Source organism: Synchiropus splendidus, chromosome 7 (assembly GCF_027744825.2).
Source record: "Synchiropus splendidus isolate RoL2022-P1 chromosome 7, RoL_Sspl_1.0, whole genome shotgun sequence".
In the NCBI taxonomy this organism is placed as follows: Eukaryota; Metazoa; Chordata; class Actinopteri; order Syngnathiformes; family Callionymidae; genus Synchiropus; species Synchiropus splendidus.
In genome coordinates, this window is record NC_071340.1 from 5,193,524 (window position 1) to 5,211,879 (window position 18,356).

Below are 18,356 nucleotides of genomic sequence, written 5' to 3' on the forward strand. Positions count from 1 at the left end.
CATCCTGACAACCAGTTCTATTCAAAACCAGTCTTGCATGGTAATGCTTCTTACTTCAAGTGAGTCCAGACACCTATGAAGAAACTCATTCGGCTACTAGTGCTCGCAACCAAAGCTAGTGAAACAGGTGAGAGAAGAAATCAACTTCTCTTATAGTAGAGCTCTTGTATCACCACAACCCCCAGCAGGGCTGTACACATTGAGACCGGTAGTGGTGCTCGAGCACTAGGCCTTTTCTATGAGTGACTTTTAGAAAAGTGTCCCTGGTGAGGAACAATTCCGCCCAAATGTATTTTGGTGTCTGACGGGGCATGTATTGGAATTCTTATGAGAATCAATTCTGACCTGTAGCACGGATCCCGCAAGCCTAACCAAGCGGCTCCTTTGATCTGTAGCATCAGACTGGTGAACACTGTATTTGAGTGAGCCATTCATTTGGCGTAGTGTTTTATTAGCACCTGGATAATGTGATTAATAGCTCAACTCAGCTAGCATGTAGCCAAGTAGCTGGACTATGATCGGACTGGGTGATGTGTGGCTGCGCGAGCTCCAGCTACACAGCGGAAGTAAACAAACTCCATGACTAATCATAGTCTAATGGTGTCTAATAACCTTGTTTTTTGAGAAGTTGTGAGTGTAACCTGATGCTTAGTATGTGTGTCTTAGCCAATACACATAACAAACTTGATCAGCTGTTAACCTCCAGTTTCCCGAGGCCATCCCTAATTTTTTTTGTGCCAAGGACCGGTTTACTGTCAGACAATATGTTCATGGACCGGCCTTTAAGGTGTGGTGGATAAGCAGAACAAAATTAAAAGAGACAACTGACTAGGTAGTCTGCTGAAAATAAATATCCACTCTGTACTGATATGCCACTTTATTACAGAATGACCAGCGGTGTGTGAGACCTATTCCACTTACAACAAATTCTGCTTAGACTCTCATTTCCTGTCAAAGGTGTGCTACAAGTGGACTGTTATATATGACCAGACAGGTTGGACCAAAGCATGAGAGGTCAGGGATATCAGCCATTTAACTATGACAGTCAGTGACTTTGGAAGCATTGTGTCATGATTCCGCTGTTATTTTGGTCCCTTGAGTCCCGTTTTGCTTTCTCCCTCCTGTCTTCCTGTTCCTGTGGCACACAGCCGATCAACCCCGAATCTTCCAAGCTTAAGAACACCTGGACTCCAGCAACGTGTGCCAGATCGACTCCACTGCTCCCACTGGTAATCTGCTCCATTCGGTCCGCTCTTCTTTGCTGGTGTACATTTTATGTCGTTTTTGAATTGTCTTCTGTTCACCTTTCTAAACCCTGGTGCTCTGAGTTTATGTATTTGGATTTGTACCTTTGGCTTCTTGGTTTTCTATCTTTAATCTCTCACTCATGCGTTCATGTTGACGACCTCGATAGCTTACTTTGTTTCATTGCTCATTGTTTGTGTTCTCTTGCTACAGACTCTGTGTTCTTTCTCCCGGTTGGGTGACACTCTTTGTTTGGACTCATTCCGTTGTGGACTCTTCCCATTTTTGGTGACACTATTTTCTGTTTTCTTCTCTTGGTTCAGTTACGCCTTTTGTTATATTTTTGAATTTTCTTATTAAATAATTGTATTGACTCGCTCCAGCCTCCTGTGACTCTTTCACCACTGCACTGGGGTCCCGTCCCGCGTCTTAAACCGTGACACATTGCCTTTCATGTCTGGATGAGTGCTCCTAACAATCAAGGTCAGACTGGTTGTCAGTTTTGCATAACAATCGGCCAACATTTGATTTATTTAAATCTCGCTTGGAGCAGATTGAAAAAACAGTTCTAATCATTTGCATCCCTGAGTCCTATTCTTTCATATTTTCCACAACTGTTTTGCACATGTTGGTGGATGCAATCTTTTGGTTTGTTAGTTTTCCAGTGTGGCTTTTTTCTTAGATGTCGATTGGTGGACTGAACGTCATGTTCACGTGCTTCGAAGTCTCTTCTCTTCAGCAGTCATGTTTTTGTGTCTCATACATTTTTATATAGTGTCACAAACCGTTGCAGTAGTCTAAATGAGAAGACAAGGAAGGCACGTATAAGCAAATGCAGATCAGTTTAGAGATTTTCCTGGACTGAAAGAAACTATTTCAATCACTAGAACTTTTGCTGCAGGCAGTTTGCACCTAACCATTGTTTTAATTGCAAAAGACATTATTATTATCACAAGTGTTTAGTTCCTGTGCCTCTGAGGACTTAAAAGAACAACACAGCTGGATGCTGTCAGCGAATAAGTGAAAAGCATCTTAAAATTGAATAAAATCCTCATCTATCAGAATCTGTTGGACCTCCGTTGGTAACAAGAACAGTAATAGAGATATGGAAAAAAAAGGCTTGACAACGCTCAGCGGACTAAAAGACCCTCAGTCCTGAAGCAATGATCGCAGGTGTTTCTCTTTCAACCTCTGTGATAATACCATAGCGGTCCTAACATTGCCCGGCGCCATCTATTTTCCAAGGCCACTACTGTGTCTGAGGAGCTGCACGAGTTACTCACCGTGGAGAAGAACATGGTGAAGATATAGACAGAAGCCTCCAGCAGGTAGTGGCTCCGCACTGCGATGACCACAGGCGGGACGAACATCAGGTTACTGAGGCAAAGCAGCAGCGTGGAGAGGAGCTGGAAACTGTAGGAATAAGCCTCCGAGTTGTCGGTACAGCCCCAGCCGTCCCAGCCTAACAGCGGGAGAGCAGAGGATGAAAATTCATCTGTCTCCCTTCATCTACTTCAACTTACACAAAAAGTGTCCTTAAGTAAACTTCCAAAAGTCTAAAATGAAGATCTGTGCATTCAATGGAGATAAAGGATGTGAATGGACCGACCAACTAGTCCTTGTAAACATGTCTCGAATTTATATTTGGAAGTGCTTTAAGCTCATTATAGAGGGTTCTTAAGTGAAACCCTGCAGCACTGAAATGTTTTCACTTCCTGAGATGCATGTGGATCAGCCGGTAGACTGATTGAGAGAGAATTAATGAAATAATTGCGGCGATGGGCGTGCGAGGCCAAGGGCAAGTGCTGAATAAAGAAGTGTCTGCTGTGGAGATGAAGTTTGAATTTCAGTGAATTAAAAGCGTGTCTGATAAATCACCATCAAAGCAGGCTTTAGAAAAAATAAATCCAGCTGAGGACATGCTGCGCTGGGTTTTATAAGCTCGTCTTTTACTGAGCAGCTGCTCGTAATCACCATGTTTTTTGTCCAACCAAAAGGGGTTAGGATTCATCATGACTCATCAGACAGCGGCACTCCGTCGTTCCAGTCGTCACACATTTTCTTATCACAGTGCTGCTTTCTCCATTAAAACACAAACTATTTGTGAAGATGTTGCTTCAAATTGAGGCTTATCTTGACTGTCAAATTAAGCAGGAGTGTTTTTTTTATTATTAATTGTTGGTTTCTGAAGTAATTAATGTAACTTAAAGTCCGTTTGTTATTACATTTAAAAAAAAAAAAAAAAACAGTCAAAGTAATTGCTGTCCAGAGTTGTTCTCTATGGAAACTGGAGGTGATGGAGAAAATATAGAGGTGGCACACTGACAGACTGTTTGACATATCTTCAAGATTCCTTTGGGAATTCATACCTGCTTTGCATTCACACGCAGCGTAAAGGTAGTTGTTGGTGCGCAGGAGTTTGCACTGGCCATAAGTCCCGCAGTCATTGATGCACGGAGTCAAATAAGCCCGCATGTATACCTCTGCTGTCACATTGGTGCACGACTGAAAGCTGTAGAAAATTAAAAAAAGAGACGGGCAGAATACAGATGGAGTTAGGGAACATCACGGTGATGAATCTCTGTTCAATCTAATCCCATTTGGCTCAGCTGTGCAATCTTCACACCCGATATTAAGGTGCTTGCTAGCGAGAATGATAAACCAGTGTGGAGAACCAGGACTGCTTCATTTTCTGCTCATGATTTGAAGAATTACTTCTGCGAGTCCACGTGTTTCATTGTACGTATAACTCAGACTTCTTACACATAGTCAGACGGACAGACTGGGAGAGGAACCCTATGAGTACGCCAAGCATAAAGCATAATATTTTTTACTACTCTCTAGGAGTGTATATAGGGAGTATACTACTCTCTAATGCCTTCACTGCACAACACAATCTTTCCAGATCAGGTCATGATGGGGATTCTCGTCTCTCGACCTCAAACGGTATCAAGAGTTCATTCAAGACCACTGGAGTGGTGCTGCTTGAAGTTTGACAGATTGTGAAGCACACGCGTCACAGAGGCGGGATAAGTGTGACAGAGCACCACCAGGAAGATAAGGGGTCGTGCTGCTAGACCAAGGGTTGCTGGAGTCCTTCCCAGCTGACCTGGGGCAGAAACGCAAACTCAGAGTGAATCCCTGTGGCTGAACAATGGATGGACTACAAGGCTGCCACACACCTACGCTACCAAATGGATATTCATGTTGCTCCTAATTAATTTTGAGGGCATCTTTTTTCGAGTCTAAAGTTCACTACTTGATGTGCTAAAGGGCAGCCTGACAGATTTCGAATCCTGACATTTAACCCGGACATGTGCAAGCAAATATTTGAACGTGGCAGAAGGACATGCTCCTTCATTAAGCGTTGCCGTAGAGGAGCGTAGTGGAAGGACGGTTGAGGTGCAGGTCTCTGCCTGCAGTTCACTTATCCATTATCATTCACCTATATACATCTGCTGTCAGAGGATTGTTTGAACTCAGCTGTGGGAATTTGCCTGGTCACGGCTGTTCATGTGCCAAAGTGAAGGTGGAGTTCTGTTACATGGCTCCTGGAAGACGGTGAAAAGAAGGGGAAATACTGTATGTTGATGCTGAACGTCTGTCGTGCAGTATCGGTAGCTATTTTCATTCAAGACAAGTTTATTGTGCTTTATCCCCATTGCTATCTTACATTTCAAAAATAATAACATTTCCCATACTAATAAAGCTAAAAAAACACAAAACATGTGCATAATTTCTTACTATTTCAGATGGATGAAGACCATCACTGTTGGTGCCATTCACTTTCACAGTTATTCCACTGATTTTTTTATCGGCTAACTATAACTATATTGGACCATTTGCCTGAAGACTAAACATAATGAAATTATGCTGTTTCGACACCCACAAATCCACTTGGGGGGTCCAGTTTATCTGAAAACAGATGGCAACACATGAAGTGGGAGAAGGGAGTGTTGCTGTGTTGTGAAAATGCACAATGACTGTGATGTTCCAACAGTTTCACATGCAGAATCAATCAGGTGTTGCTGCAGGGAAGAGGAGCGGGTGTGAATGACAGGTTCTTGTCTCTGCTACAATTACGCAGATTGATAAGACTTAAAAGATAAAGACGCGAGCAGCTGTGTTAATTGAACAATGAGCTGGAGGAGAAGTGCATTTGCTACATTCTCTGGTTGAATGATTGTCAGAATAAAACCAGCAGTTACATGCCAGCCACCATCAATGCTGTTTATATATATATATAGTGATACATGTCGTGTCAGAGATAAACAAATGACACACAAGTTTATTTAATCAGAGCCATAAAGTGACACACTGCAGTGTGGGACAGCATAAATCATCAGTTGTCAGGGTTACATTCACAAAATATTCACAATCGACCACATCATCATAATCACCTGCCAAATTCCAATCGGTAACTCAGATGAAAAAAAAACCCAGTGCTAAAATGTTGGCAGCGAATCAGACTTTGTGAAAATTAAATATATGTGTATGTCACCGCTGCTGAGATGTTTTTGCCGGCGTATGTATGTTTGAAATCTATCTATCTACAAATGTGGACTTTCTGAAACACGTCATACAACTAGATAATGCTTGATTTATTTGAAGTCAAAATGTGTTGTGGTTGTTGACACTATCGGGAACCCAGGGAGTTCTGATGGAATCTCATTGCCGATGAACAAGAATGATCTTAGAATGTAGGACAAGAAAAATGGATGAAAATCAAACTATGGGCGGAATTGAGTTGCTTGTCTGTGGTCACAGAGTGCTTTCCTAGTGTGCATAATTTGTCTTTAGGATTATTCTAAAAATACAAGCATGCAACAGGATGAGAAGGGAGACGTACAAAGACAATGAATGTTGGCTTGTATGTTACTTCAGTAAAGTCCACACTGCATAGCCAATGTCCAGCTTCTGAGGCTGAAGGAAAGAGACCTCCTACTACTCCAGGAAAATACTGAGGCAACACAGTCTCGCTCTGTGGAAGACACATGTTGACGTTTGGGACATGACACGACCTTATGACTGTGTTGCAAAACTTGACGGTACCATCATTATAAATATCAACATCTGAGATCAATTTCCAGTTCATCAGAGTCATCGCGTGTCCATCGCGTGTCCTGTCCAACGTGTCCTGGGGTAGACCAGGGGCCTCCTCCCTGTTAACATATTCATACCCTTTGAAAGAATTTAGCTCTCATATTTGTGAGAATATGCCTGTCTTGTACCATCAACCCAAAGTGTGAGACAGGAATGTATGACATTGTCCAATGTATCTAATGCAACATCTCCAGCAACACTGGAGTGCAGTGAATATTGAATGTTGAGTCGCAGGAAATGGTTTTATGGAAGGGTGTAATGGAATTGGAGGATGAAAAGACATGACAACACACCCTCTTCACGGATAGCTATTATTCTCCTCACATAGTAGAGCATGAGCTCCCCAAACTTCTTCCATCCCCTTCCACTAATGCTTCATCAATCATTTACACACTCAAAGCCATTCCATATTTAAAACCACATTTTGCATGAGAAGCTGCGTTGTTTCCACCCAGATCTTCGACCTGCCTCTTGACAGACTTGAACACAATCATTACTTCATTATTTCTAAAGCTAATTATGTTAACTGCGCCCTTGTGAAGCCAAATGAATCTACATGGTGACAGATGGTGCAAGAATCTGCCAAAAAATACTGAGCTTGACGTCTACATTAGAGCTCTGAATTATTAATATCAGTCAACAAAGCAGAGATTGAATGACGATCAGACGTTTGGAAAGCCCTGATTTTCTATTGTCCTCCCTTTAACTGACAGCAAATATTGTCTCAGAGAAGCTCGGTGGGGCACGCGAGGAAATGATTACACAAAGTAAAAAAATAATGAGCAGCAGTCGTACAACTGCTCACTGCACGGGAAATATCTTACACTATGAATTTAGGCTTAAACATTTTTCAAACAGTTTTAATAGCAGAGGAGGTTATGCGTCTGAAGGTAAGTCTCAAAACCATTACAGGCATCGATGACAGGCCTTTTATTATCCCCCAACATTAGTCTTATTCCCACAGATGGTGCCTATATGGTGTCTAGAACAACACATCCCTTCTTTCTTGATTTTTGCTTGATGTGTGATATAGAGTGTGATTCGGCTGTCTCACCCATGTTCTGTGGCACACACCGAGCGCAGACTCAGGTACCAGGTTCCTGTTTGTGGATATGGAATCCGAAGCTTGGTGATGTTTGACGTGGCGTTCACAGATAAGAGAAACCCGGCCACCGATTCTAAAGAAGAAGAAAATAGCAAGGGATTTTAATGTCTGGAAAACTGAAACTGAAGGCAAATACATTTGTAATACATTTGTGAGCACTTCATTTTTAGTTTATGTGGCTACCTTCTGCCAAAACAACCCCAAAATATCATTTGATATGACTTGCATCGTCATTTTAGACATTTCTCTCCTTGATTTACTCTGGTTCTGCTGAGCCACCGTAATACATCTACAACATTATGAAAACAAATTAATGACCAAGGGCCACACTGGGCCCCTGGGTCAGACCAAAATGAGTTCAATCCGCTGGCTAGCTCTTTCGCCAACCCTCCTGTTCTAAAAGACGTGCCCCAGGGACCAATATCAGTACCTCCTTTGTTTCCCTTAGACATGAATACTTCTTTGCATTTTTAATGGAAATTATATTCAAACACAACTTACATTATAGCTATATGCAGATAAATGCAAAGTTATGTTTTATGAAAACATGAGACTATTACAAAGTTGACTGAAAATGAAAAGGTCCAACCTTACAAATATGTGTGCATTATTATTGGTCTTTCAAAATGAAGTTGATAAAACCCTATTTTACTGAGAAAAGATATGCAAGCCAGGATTCAGACAACCACACTGGATCGGCTGGTTGACAGGGTCTGTCTGAGCTTTTAAATTCACACCGCACATTTTTACATATCAGAGCTGCTATCTCTGGTAGAATCAAAATATACGGGACACTGTTGGTGTCTGCAGCTTCCATTCTGACCGAGTTTTCAAATATTTTGAAGATTGTGATGTGTATGTTTGTGTGGCCAAATGCTTTGCTTCATATTTCATGTTGTGACTCCTAAATGTATTTGCCGCCGTCCTGCCAGGTCTCGTAAAAGAGAATAGCCAATGACAATGGATTGATTGATCAGACCTTTTAAGACACGAAAAGTTTACGTGATGCTTGCAGTCATCTGGCAGCCTTAATGAAACTATTAAGCATTAACATTTCAAAACCACGTCAGGAGTCTTGTATTTTTATTCAAAATGTAACACAGGGTTGTGTAAACAAAACAGTGATGTCTAAATATTAAATTTCATTGCATGCTATTTAGGTGCTTTTATCCAAAGCAACCTTGAAACAACCTGGCACTGGTGCGCTCTCTGGGACTGTAACCTTCCGACTTAAAAGTCATTATTGCCAAGCAGCTGCTGAATATTTATACTCTCTTGTACTGACACATTAACAGAGTCTTCATCTCATTAATTCAGCAGCTACAATTTGACATCTGAAAAAAAAACAAAGAAAAAAAACCTGAAAATGGAAAGCCCTATTTAATACTTAGACAAAGTTCAAGTCAACTGCTTTGACCCCAAACTGTTTATTCAGCAAACACCCTCGTTTTTGCACTGAGGTGACTCAAAATTGTGAGTTGGAAGTGAGTCTGAGTAACAGTCCCTCCATCGATCATCAGACAGTGTTTAAACAATTAATGATCAACAGAGTGAACTCACCTGATTCGCATTTAAGTGACGAGTTCTCCCTCAGGATAAGTGGCATCCCATGATTCAGGCAGCCAAACACGGTGACGTTGGAACCCTTCAGAGTTGACTGCAAAACCAGTGAGAAGGAAACATTACACAATGGAATAGTTCATGATTTGGTGGGTGCACTCCACCTCGCCATTTTATAGGGTCACGTTAAAGTTTAGAAGTAGACACTGTTTTTTTCATGTGTCAAACACGCAAACTCTCTGCGCGATGGCTGTGGTGACTGCTGAAATCGTTTAGAATGGCTTTAAAAAAATATATTTTTTTAATTATTTACAATCTGAGTAATTCACATTGAGGAATAGAACACGTGTAAAATTTTACATTGAAATAGGTAACAAAAAAAAATCTTTGAATTGTATATATTTACATATGGGTATAACTGAATTATATATATATATATGTATGTATATATATATATATATATTGTCACAGTATTCTGTGACCACTCATCATGGATTGACAGTGAGCCTGTGTGGATCAGGCTAAGACGAACAAGGAACAGGTTTCTTTCACTGACTACACAGTTAATTTTCTCACCTCACTAGCATGTGGTCTCTGTGTATTGTAGTCTGAAACCTGCACTGAAACATTGTCTTTCTCGTTTCTCTCTCTCATCTGCGTAACGCCGTCGCTCTGTGCACACACACATTTTGACCGACCACGAGCAGCTTTAAGAGAAATTAGCATTTAAACATCAGCCAGCTCCAATAGTTCAGTTCAAATAGCAGCTCTACTACTTGCTGTTCGATGGCAAGAAGCCCCGTAGTCCGGAAATTGTAGCAATTTATATTCAGTTCAGGATTAATTTTGTTGCGCAGCATAGATATTTTAATAGAGATCGTATCAGCTGTGCACAATTACGCACGCGTGCAGCTTAGAGGGATCATCGGACAGTGTATAATTGATAATAGAATCTTCAATAACAGTTTCAGGGCGGGAAGAGACAATCTGACTTTTTTACATTTAAAGTTTTAATGAGCGTTTACCAGAATGGCCTTTTTTCTCAGCGAAGAGTGAAGACACCACAAGATGTGTGATTTTCCAATGTCTGTACTGATTCATCAGTCACAATCCTGACAGAAGGTTGACCATCCATGAGTGAAAACCTAACCAACCTTAACCATCCTTTCACAACACGTGTGAAACAACATTTTTAACTGTGGTTCCTGTTGTTGTGCCAGTGTCTCTGTCTACAAATCTTTCTGCCAAGTTTCAAATACTGATGTCAATATCATGCATCCAACACTTGGGAATTTCACTTGTTGTTGCTTCACAGTGAGCACAGATCCACTCATTTCTTCTCCCTGTTAACTTTCTGAACTTTCAAACACATCAAGCCTTTCCTTTCTGACTGCCATCCGGCAAGTGAAGCTGTTGTCAGTTTATCAGCATTAATAATAGAGCACCATCATCTTGCATTCATAAAAAGAGAATTATTCTGCATCTGCTTAAGTTAATTGGCTCAAAAGTGAGCGAAGACCGGAAGAGTATGGTGTGATTCATGCAGAAAAGAACATCCAAGTTAGAGACTCAAATTGCCACCTCAGTTATTCCACATCAGTAACTTTCTGTCCAAAAACACACACATTAGACTTGCTACCAGGAGGGAGTGCAGTTGTAGAGAAAAGTTTGAGCACTTATTTTGTGAATAAAAAAGATTGCGCTCGCCCCTTGGCACCCACTGAGGCTGATGTATATTCAGAGATTTTGCACAGCTGTAGATTAATGCTGGGACACAACAAACACTGTGCTGAGATCTCAAACGTCCTAGACTTACCATCTGGCCTATATTCTCCAGCTAGTAGGAGTCAGTCACACCCACTGGAGTTATTATTGTGTGTCATCTCCCCTGCCCTCTCAAGCAGGCTATCTTTTGAGATACACAAGCGTTGAGCTCAACGAATCAAAGGGGAAGAGTCAAGGAAGAGTGGAAGACTTTGTGTTCTTAACATTTTCCATCTCAAGGTCTCTTGGTTCAACACTGTCTCTCCAATGTCCAAACCATCTAGCCTCAAAATGCCTCCACTTGAGCTGTGTCTATACTTCTTTCATATCTTGCACTTCCCTCCTTCAGTCTCTCAGTTCGTGATTTAATTTCCTTTAACTCTGGTTCCCAAGTGGTAGTGACCACTTCTGTCCAAAAAAGTGTCCCATTCTTGCTAATACACATCACAGTTTTCTCCACTGTTTCAACCTGCCACAGCACTCGCAAACTTCAAATATTTTCTCATCACCTTCTGCACCCATGACACATATGTATACGTCGATTGAGAGTCACTCCGTGTCCACGTCACCGCCACTGATTCCTTACTGTCACTTCCAAACACTTTATCAATGAGCATCCATTGAGTCTCCTCCTTCACGTTGTCTTTCAGTGTCAACTGCCCAGCCTGCCACCCAGCAATGGAATCCTGGGAGATTGCTCTTTGCCTGCCCCTCAGCTCGGACTTGTTTAGGGGCCATAACAGGGCACAATGACTCCGGCAGCATAGTTCCTGTGTTTCTGGGAGGTTCAAACAGCACCACCGTGGTAAAGTGGCGATTAATAGACAGGATGTGATATTGTCAGTAATAAAATAGAGTAGTGAAACTAGCACTTAATGGGTTAAATTCTTAGTTTTGGTTGGTTCAACTTCAGATACACTAACAATTATCAAAGATGTGAATTTGAATCTCATCATTTTCACTGACATTAGCGATGTCATACACTTATTATGGTCACATGACCATCACCGTCAAGAGACTTGGCAGTAAAAGAAACAGTGAAGACCAGATGATTTAAATATGGCTCAGTCGTATTGGAAATGTTGATATTGAATTTTTGGATGTTGCTGATTTTTTTATACTGAATTTCTTATATATACCGGTAAATAATTTTTTTGGTACTTTTTTTTCAAAGGATTTAAAGTGTATTTGTGTTTGAGTCCATCCTCCAGGACAAACATCAAATTGAGGAAGTCAGATTTTCGGATACGTTTGATCGTCCTCCAGTCTTTTATCAGCTCAGAGCAGGAAACTCTGTGTTTGATAGAAGACAGCGTGAAGGCCGGAATTAAAATCAAGATACTATTACAGAATGTGTGCTTTCCGTTGTCTTTTGTGGGCTCCTCTGGCTCCTCATATCTGTGAGGACCTGACATGTTTAATTTCTGTTGTTGTTTTTTTTATTTATCAGCTTCATCTAATATTCATGGACAGAATTCTCTTATTTATCGACGCAATTTGTAAAGCACTTTGCAGCAACGTAGGATGTGTTGTGGCATAAATCACATTTATTGTTCATACTTCTGCCCTCCTGAGCCATTATGCAGCTGTTAGCCACAACTGTGAGGGGAGCAGCCATAACTGAGGATAAACTCAAGGTCGTTTGCTTAAGTGGAATCACACAAGTGCATCAGAAAAAAGTGGAAAAGCTGTGCTTCTAGTTTCTAGTTTTAGTTTTTAGTTTTAGTTTTTTAGAATTTGGGGTATTGGAAATGTTGATATTGAATTTTTGGATGTTGCAGATTTTTTTATACTGAATTTCTTATATATACCGGTAAATAATTTTTTTGTACACTAACACTGAAATACTGAATTTCTGAAATTGGGAGGACTTTGACAGCCTTTCAGGCTTACTGGACCAAAATTGTACTTCCTTGAGTCTCATGCAAATTCATGCTACAATGGGACAATTTCGGGACAAATCCTGGAATGTATTGGGTACTCTGTATCAATAGTCCAAGAAAAGAAATTCCGCCCGATTCCTGGCTGAGCCCCATGTTTTGGATTTTGAATGGTGTTGGTACAACGAAAACGGTGTGGGATCAAAACAAAATAAGCATAGGCCATAAGAACATGGCCTATGGGAAGAACAATTGTATGAAAGTCTATTGAGCATTCTCACAAAAATCTCAACTCACATTTCTTGTTAAAGATACAGTTATGGGATAGTTTCGTAAATATGCATTTTGTTTGACCCCTTGTGCAATTTACACTGCAGTGTTTCTTCTCAAAGCATTCCTGAGCTACTTCTCGAAGCTCATGAATGCACCTTCACCCAGGAGTTTGAATATTCTCCAACATAGAACTCATCATCTGAAATATCGGTTGCGGACAACAGGATTAAAGCCTGCTACAGCAACATGGTACAGTATGTCAATTAGAATCAGAAAACTATAGTGATGAATGATGACATGGAAATATGAATGAATGACTGAATGCTTACTTCAGTCCCTCACTCTGTCAACAGGAATGACATTTGTGAAGTCATCCCAGCTACCTGCGGTGAGAGGCAGGGTGTACCCTGAAAAGGTAGCCAGTCAACCATAGGGCAGGCCTAGAAAGACAGCGCCTGAGGTCCTGCCACCTTTAGCTGTATATTTGGAGGCATTGCCTCCATGGGTGAAGTTTGATTTGAGATGCAAATCTTTAGACATAAAGTTAATCTGAAACATAATTCAGAGGGATTAATGTCATGAAATCTTGTACACCGATGAAAAACATGGATGTTTCACTGTTATTCCTGAATTAGCTCACTAGATAAAACTGCTGCTGTTACAGGGCATTCCTGGCAGCAGGTTGGCCCAATTATGTCAAGGGATTCTGTCAATTAAAAAAAGAAAATTCCCTAGAAGCTAATGCTAGGAGGCAATTACTGTCAAATAAAAGCCACGTCAAATCTGCAAAAAGGGTATATGGCATTCTAGGCATTTAAATACAAGCATTTTTGGACCCTTCAGAATTCTTTCCCGCTTCACTTCTCACTTTTCTGTTTGATGTTTTTTTTTAATTTTATTTATGTATCTCTTTGCTTGATAAGTCTCCACCCCTGAATCCAGCAAAAAGGAAAGCCATGTGGTGTTTATCTTTGAACATCAGGCCCAGCGATAGAAAATGTTATAAATAGATACTAAGTGAAAAATATCAGTGAGGATACCACCATGCTTTCAGAGAATTAGGCGAAGCAGACACTCAAATCTCCCAGCGTCTTTCCCTTCTGGCCACGACTGAATGGATTCACCGCCTGAGACCAGCGAGTGACAGATCATCGCTCAGGGGGGCAGTAACATGCCCAGAGAAGGATGTCGCTTGACAGTCCCCCTGACAAACACAGCTCTTCACTTGTGCTATCAGATCCGCCAGTTGGTATCATACAGCACCATCTCCGACACAGCCAGAGAACCCGCAAATGAAAGTGAACCAAGCAAGACCACAAAGGCTGTTCTCAGGGCTCTCTCCCAGCAAAAGAGCAGCAGGACACCCGCATCATCATTTACATTTCAGCGCATCTGCTGGAAAATAATCACCAGCATCCGAGTCACTGCGAGCTATCAATAAATGATCCAATTAATTAACTAACCTCCTTATCTGAAGCAAAAATGTTGTCAGCGTTTCCTTCTGACATTTTAGGAAATACATTTGTTTTCCGCTGGGATGTGAGATAATTGATAGTCAGTCTAGGCTCTGTGCGATCCGAGGCTGAGATGAGAGATGGGCGTAGCGTTGCATATCATAAAACCCAGGGAGTCTGGAGTAAACAGGCCGCTGGCATTTTAACCGCTGAAATCATCTTTACGGCCACAAAAGGTTTATGCTTCTGTCCACATGGGTTTGTTTGTCTATTAGTCTCAAACCATCCCGCGCCAGGAGGAGATGAAGATCATGGTAATTCCTCTTTTACTGCTTATCCAAGGCTTCAACTTTCTCTCAAACCTTTCTCTGGCACATTCTCGAAAAATAATTGATTGTGGGGAACTGTCCATCAGATTTGTATGATGCCTATTGATATCAAACTGGACTGACAATTACAAGCTCTCCGTACTTAAGAGTATGTTTTCAGAAGACCTGGGGATTGGATCGATTCAGTCACATAGTTCGAGATGATTTAAGAGCACCATCGATGCATCCCAAATGTCCATGTGCATCTGGATGTAGTAGTCTTGATACGAGTCTGCATGACCGAGTCAGGGAGGGTTGGTGGTCAAGTCTCACACTCATGTGTTTGTGTATGTGGTAAGAGAAGGCAACTCCATCGTGTCCAAGTTCAGTTTACAATGGTCACCTCAAATGCACGCTGACATTTGGAATGGCACTCCATGATGGGAAGGACACATGAAAGTGGTCACTGACTGAGCTCGAGCCAAATCATCCACAAATATGCCCAGGCAAACAAAGAGGACTGGCCTGGAATCGAATGGTTCTTTTGACTATTCTGTCCAAGCACAGTAATCATTGATAAAGAAAAATAGAGTTATGGAGCTCACAGCACTTCCATTGTTGTTAATCATAAATAAGAGATGAGCCACCGAGGAAAAAGGCTTCATTATTATGATCCTTCCGTTCAATTACACAGGCAGACTCCCTATGGAAAACGCTTAAGAGTGTCAGTCCAAAAAAAGATGGACAATGACTTATACAGTCTCTTCTACCAAACTATTTAAAGATGCCATGTTTACTCATATGTAAATAAAGACCAGATTCAAAAAGGCGAGCGAAAGTAGATGTACAGCAAATGTAAAACACAAGATCACACTGGTGCAAAATATGAACCGCAGCAAAAGAGCAGGCCACGCGAAGATCTTTGTCTGTAAAAAGATAATCTCTCTCTCTCTTATGGCTGCTGACAGTCAATAAATATCTGTAACCTAGCGTCGCCATGGTGACCATCAATTAAAGTTGACAGAGCTAAGGAGTCATGTGATAAGATTGAGGAGGAGATTAGTTTCCACACCCCCTGCAAAATGTGTCCCTGAGCAAGACTCTGAATCCATTTTTGCTGTTGGTGATTTGACAACTCCCGACATCGGTGTACGGACCAGAGTGAGATTGAGGGAACAAGGTAAAAGTTCTGAAGCACTATGAGGGCTGTTAAGGTTGATAAATTGTCGTATGAATTGAGTCCATCTACCATTTACCACAAACAGTTGTCCGGCATTTGCTCTGCTGCTTTTCCCGCCGCAGCCAGATAGCTGTTTATGCGACCTCAAAATGCGTTGTGGTCCTTATGTAAAAATGTTATCCAAATGATAGAGACGGAGTCCTGGAGCGGGAGTCTGAAATATTCAGCGCATTTTGTGGAGGCGAGTGTTCGCTCTGGCTGTCACAGATAACTTTTTTAGACAGTTATCTGAACAAAAATGAAACCGAATGTGCTTGTTTTACAGCTGTACTTACTCCGATACCATTGACAGATTATTGTTTCAGCTTTTTCCCCTCCCTCACCCCACCAACCAAGCTATGCACAGAAACACAATTTGAGAAGTTCACTTTGTTGGTCCGTTTTAAAGCAAAGTTTAGTGAATTAAATCAAATCATTTAAATAAAATAGATATGCAAAAAAAAGAACAGGTCAAAGCTTTTTTTTTACACTCCACAGCCTGAGAACCAGAATACCCAGCAGTTGTGATGCTCTAAATAGCAAAGGTATTGCCAGCTTTAGAAACCAATGCAATCCAATGCAGACAGATGAGAATCAAGATCCAAAAACTCACCATGTTGAGCTTCAGTTCCATGTTCAAGACTCCCCCGCTGTCAAGAACTGGCATGAGGTTGATGGCAAACACTGCAGCTCTGTCCGGCGGAATCGATATGTTGGGTCCAAAGAACACATAGAAGTGAACAGAAAACGTGTCCAGCTCGTTACGAAGGGTCGGGCGGATGGGCCAACACCTGTTGGTGCCGGCAGTGGGAGCCAGGAACACCACACTTTCCTCTGAGGTGTGTAGATGGGTGGAGTTGTGAGACAAGCTCGGTATCGATGCCATGGAGAGTGTATCAGATAAGGAGAAGCCCATTGCTGTTCCGAAGGATTGGGGCATGTTCATGGAGGATCCTGGCGGGGACTGGTCTCTGGACAAGTTAGACTTGGAGCAATCTGGAATGTGTTCACAGTGATTCACATTACGCTCACACTTTAGATTAGGGAACATTAATAACCATACATGAACTACTTATCAATAATATGCAATAAAAATGCAATACCTGCTTATTTGTCTGTAATATATCATTATCAAGTACATAAAAGTGAGTTGTTAAGCCTGCAATAGTCACTAAAAACTTCGTTCTCAACAGCATCACCATTACTGACTATTGGCAGTAAATAAATAAGTTATTAACCTACAGATAATAGTTGTTGTTGTCTTCCCCAATCTAAAGTCTCCCCACAATAAAGTTCAGGAATACAGATGTGAACATCATCACAGTCATTGATATGATAATGATAAAGCTGTATTTATACGGTATAGCACTTTTTGGAATGCTGCTTAAAATGCGCTTTAGAGTGTTTGCAGTTTTAATGGTGGGTGCACATGTAAACATCAATATAGCATGTGATATAGCATTTATCTGTGCGCAGAGGTAAATGTCAACATATGTATTGGTCAATACAAAAGTCAAATCCCTTTAGTGGAGACAAACCAAAAGTAGTCTGTACCAGTTTTCAAAGCATTTTTCTTGTGCATCATAGTTTTGCAAAATGGACAAACTGACAATGATGTTTGCGGATGATATGATTAATTTAAGAGTGCAAGAGCAGGTTGCAGTATGAGAGGAAGAGGGAACGACTCAGTTCAAAAAATGCAATAGGAGAAAGGAGATGGAAGACTTCTAACTGGCACATTCAGACGTTTGAAACACATGTTGAGGGGAGACAAAGCTGGACAAAGAAGGAGAAGGGGATAGGACCAGAACATGCTTGAGGAGCTGCTGTGGCAACCAGTTAGGACTTGCCAAAAAGGGATCACGAAAACTGAGATATAATATGGAACCTGGCCTTTCCTTTTTCGCCTTGTCTCACACAATATGAACAGCTCAATTATAACAAAGTGGTGGAATTTACTGTGTCATATCCGTGAGATTATTATTGCCAACAGGTTTCAGCAAATGTTTTTTCAATGTTCACAAAAGCAACTGCCTGCGTGACGGTCGTTGACCATGACTGGCCCAGAACCATCAAATATAGCACAGAGCGTCTACAGAGAGCACATTCAAAGTCTTTTCCTGCTCAGCCTTGTTTTCATGCTGTTGTCTCTGAAAGGATTTGATGTTCAATAAGGCTGCCGTCGCGCCTAAAAATACCCAAACACAGCAGTCTGCAGGCAAAACTTTGACAGACAGTATGACTGTATGACAGACTGTATGAAGGAGTGGGCGAGAGGAGAAGAGGCGAGGTTGTTTCATCAGAGAGAGAGAGATATCTGATGTGCCCACTATAGGGCCAAATCACCTGCTGTAGCTCTGATAAATAATACAAAAGCAGCCTAGTTTCGTGGCCCAGCCCTGTCTAGTCGATCTCTGGAAGTCCTGTCAAGTCTATTCAAGTCAG

The 18,356-nt window shown here is 41.4% G+C and overlaps 1 protein-coding gene across 1 annotated transcript in view; it reads right to left on the bottom strand.

The window, feature by feature from the left end:
- tmem8b (transmembrane protein 8B) overlaps positions 1–18,356 on the bottom strand; it is a 47,383-nt gene that overhangs the window by 13,350 nt on the left and 15,677 nt on the right. Inside the window, exons 6-10 of the mRNA XM_053871955.1 lie at positions 16,525–16,907; positions 9,014–9,110; positions 7,403–7,526; positions 3,615–3,757; positions 2,529–2,707 (exon numbers count right to left, since the gene is read on the bottom strand). Coding sequence (XP_053727930.1) covers positions 2,529–2,707; positions 3,615–3,757; positions 7,403–7,526; positions 9,014–9,110; positions 16,525–16,907 — 926 coding nt within the window. The remainder of the gene's footprint in view (positions 1–2,528; positions 2,708–3,614; positions 3,758–7,402; positions 7,527–9,013; positions 9,111–16,524; positions 16,908–18,356) is intronic.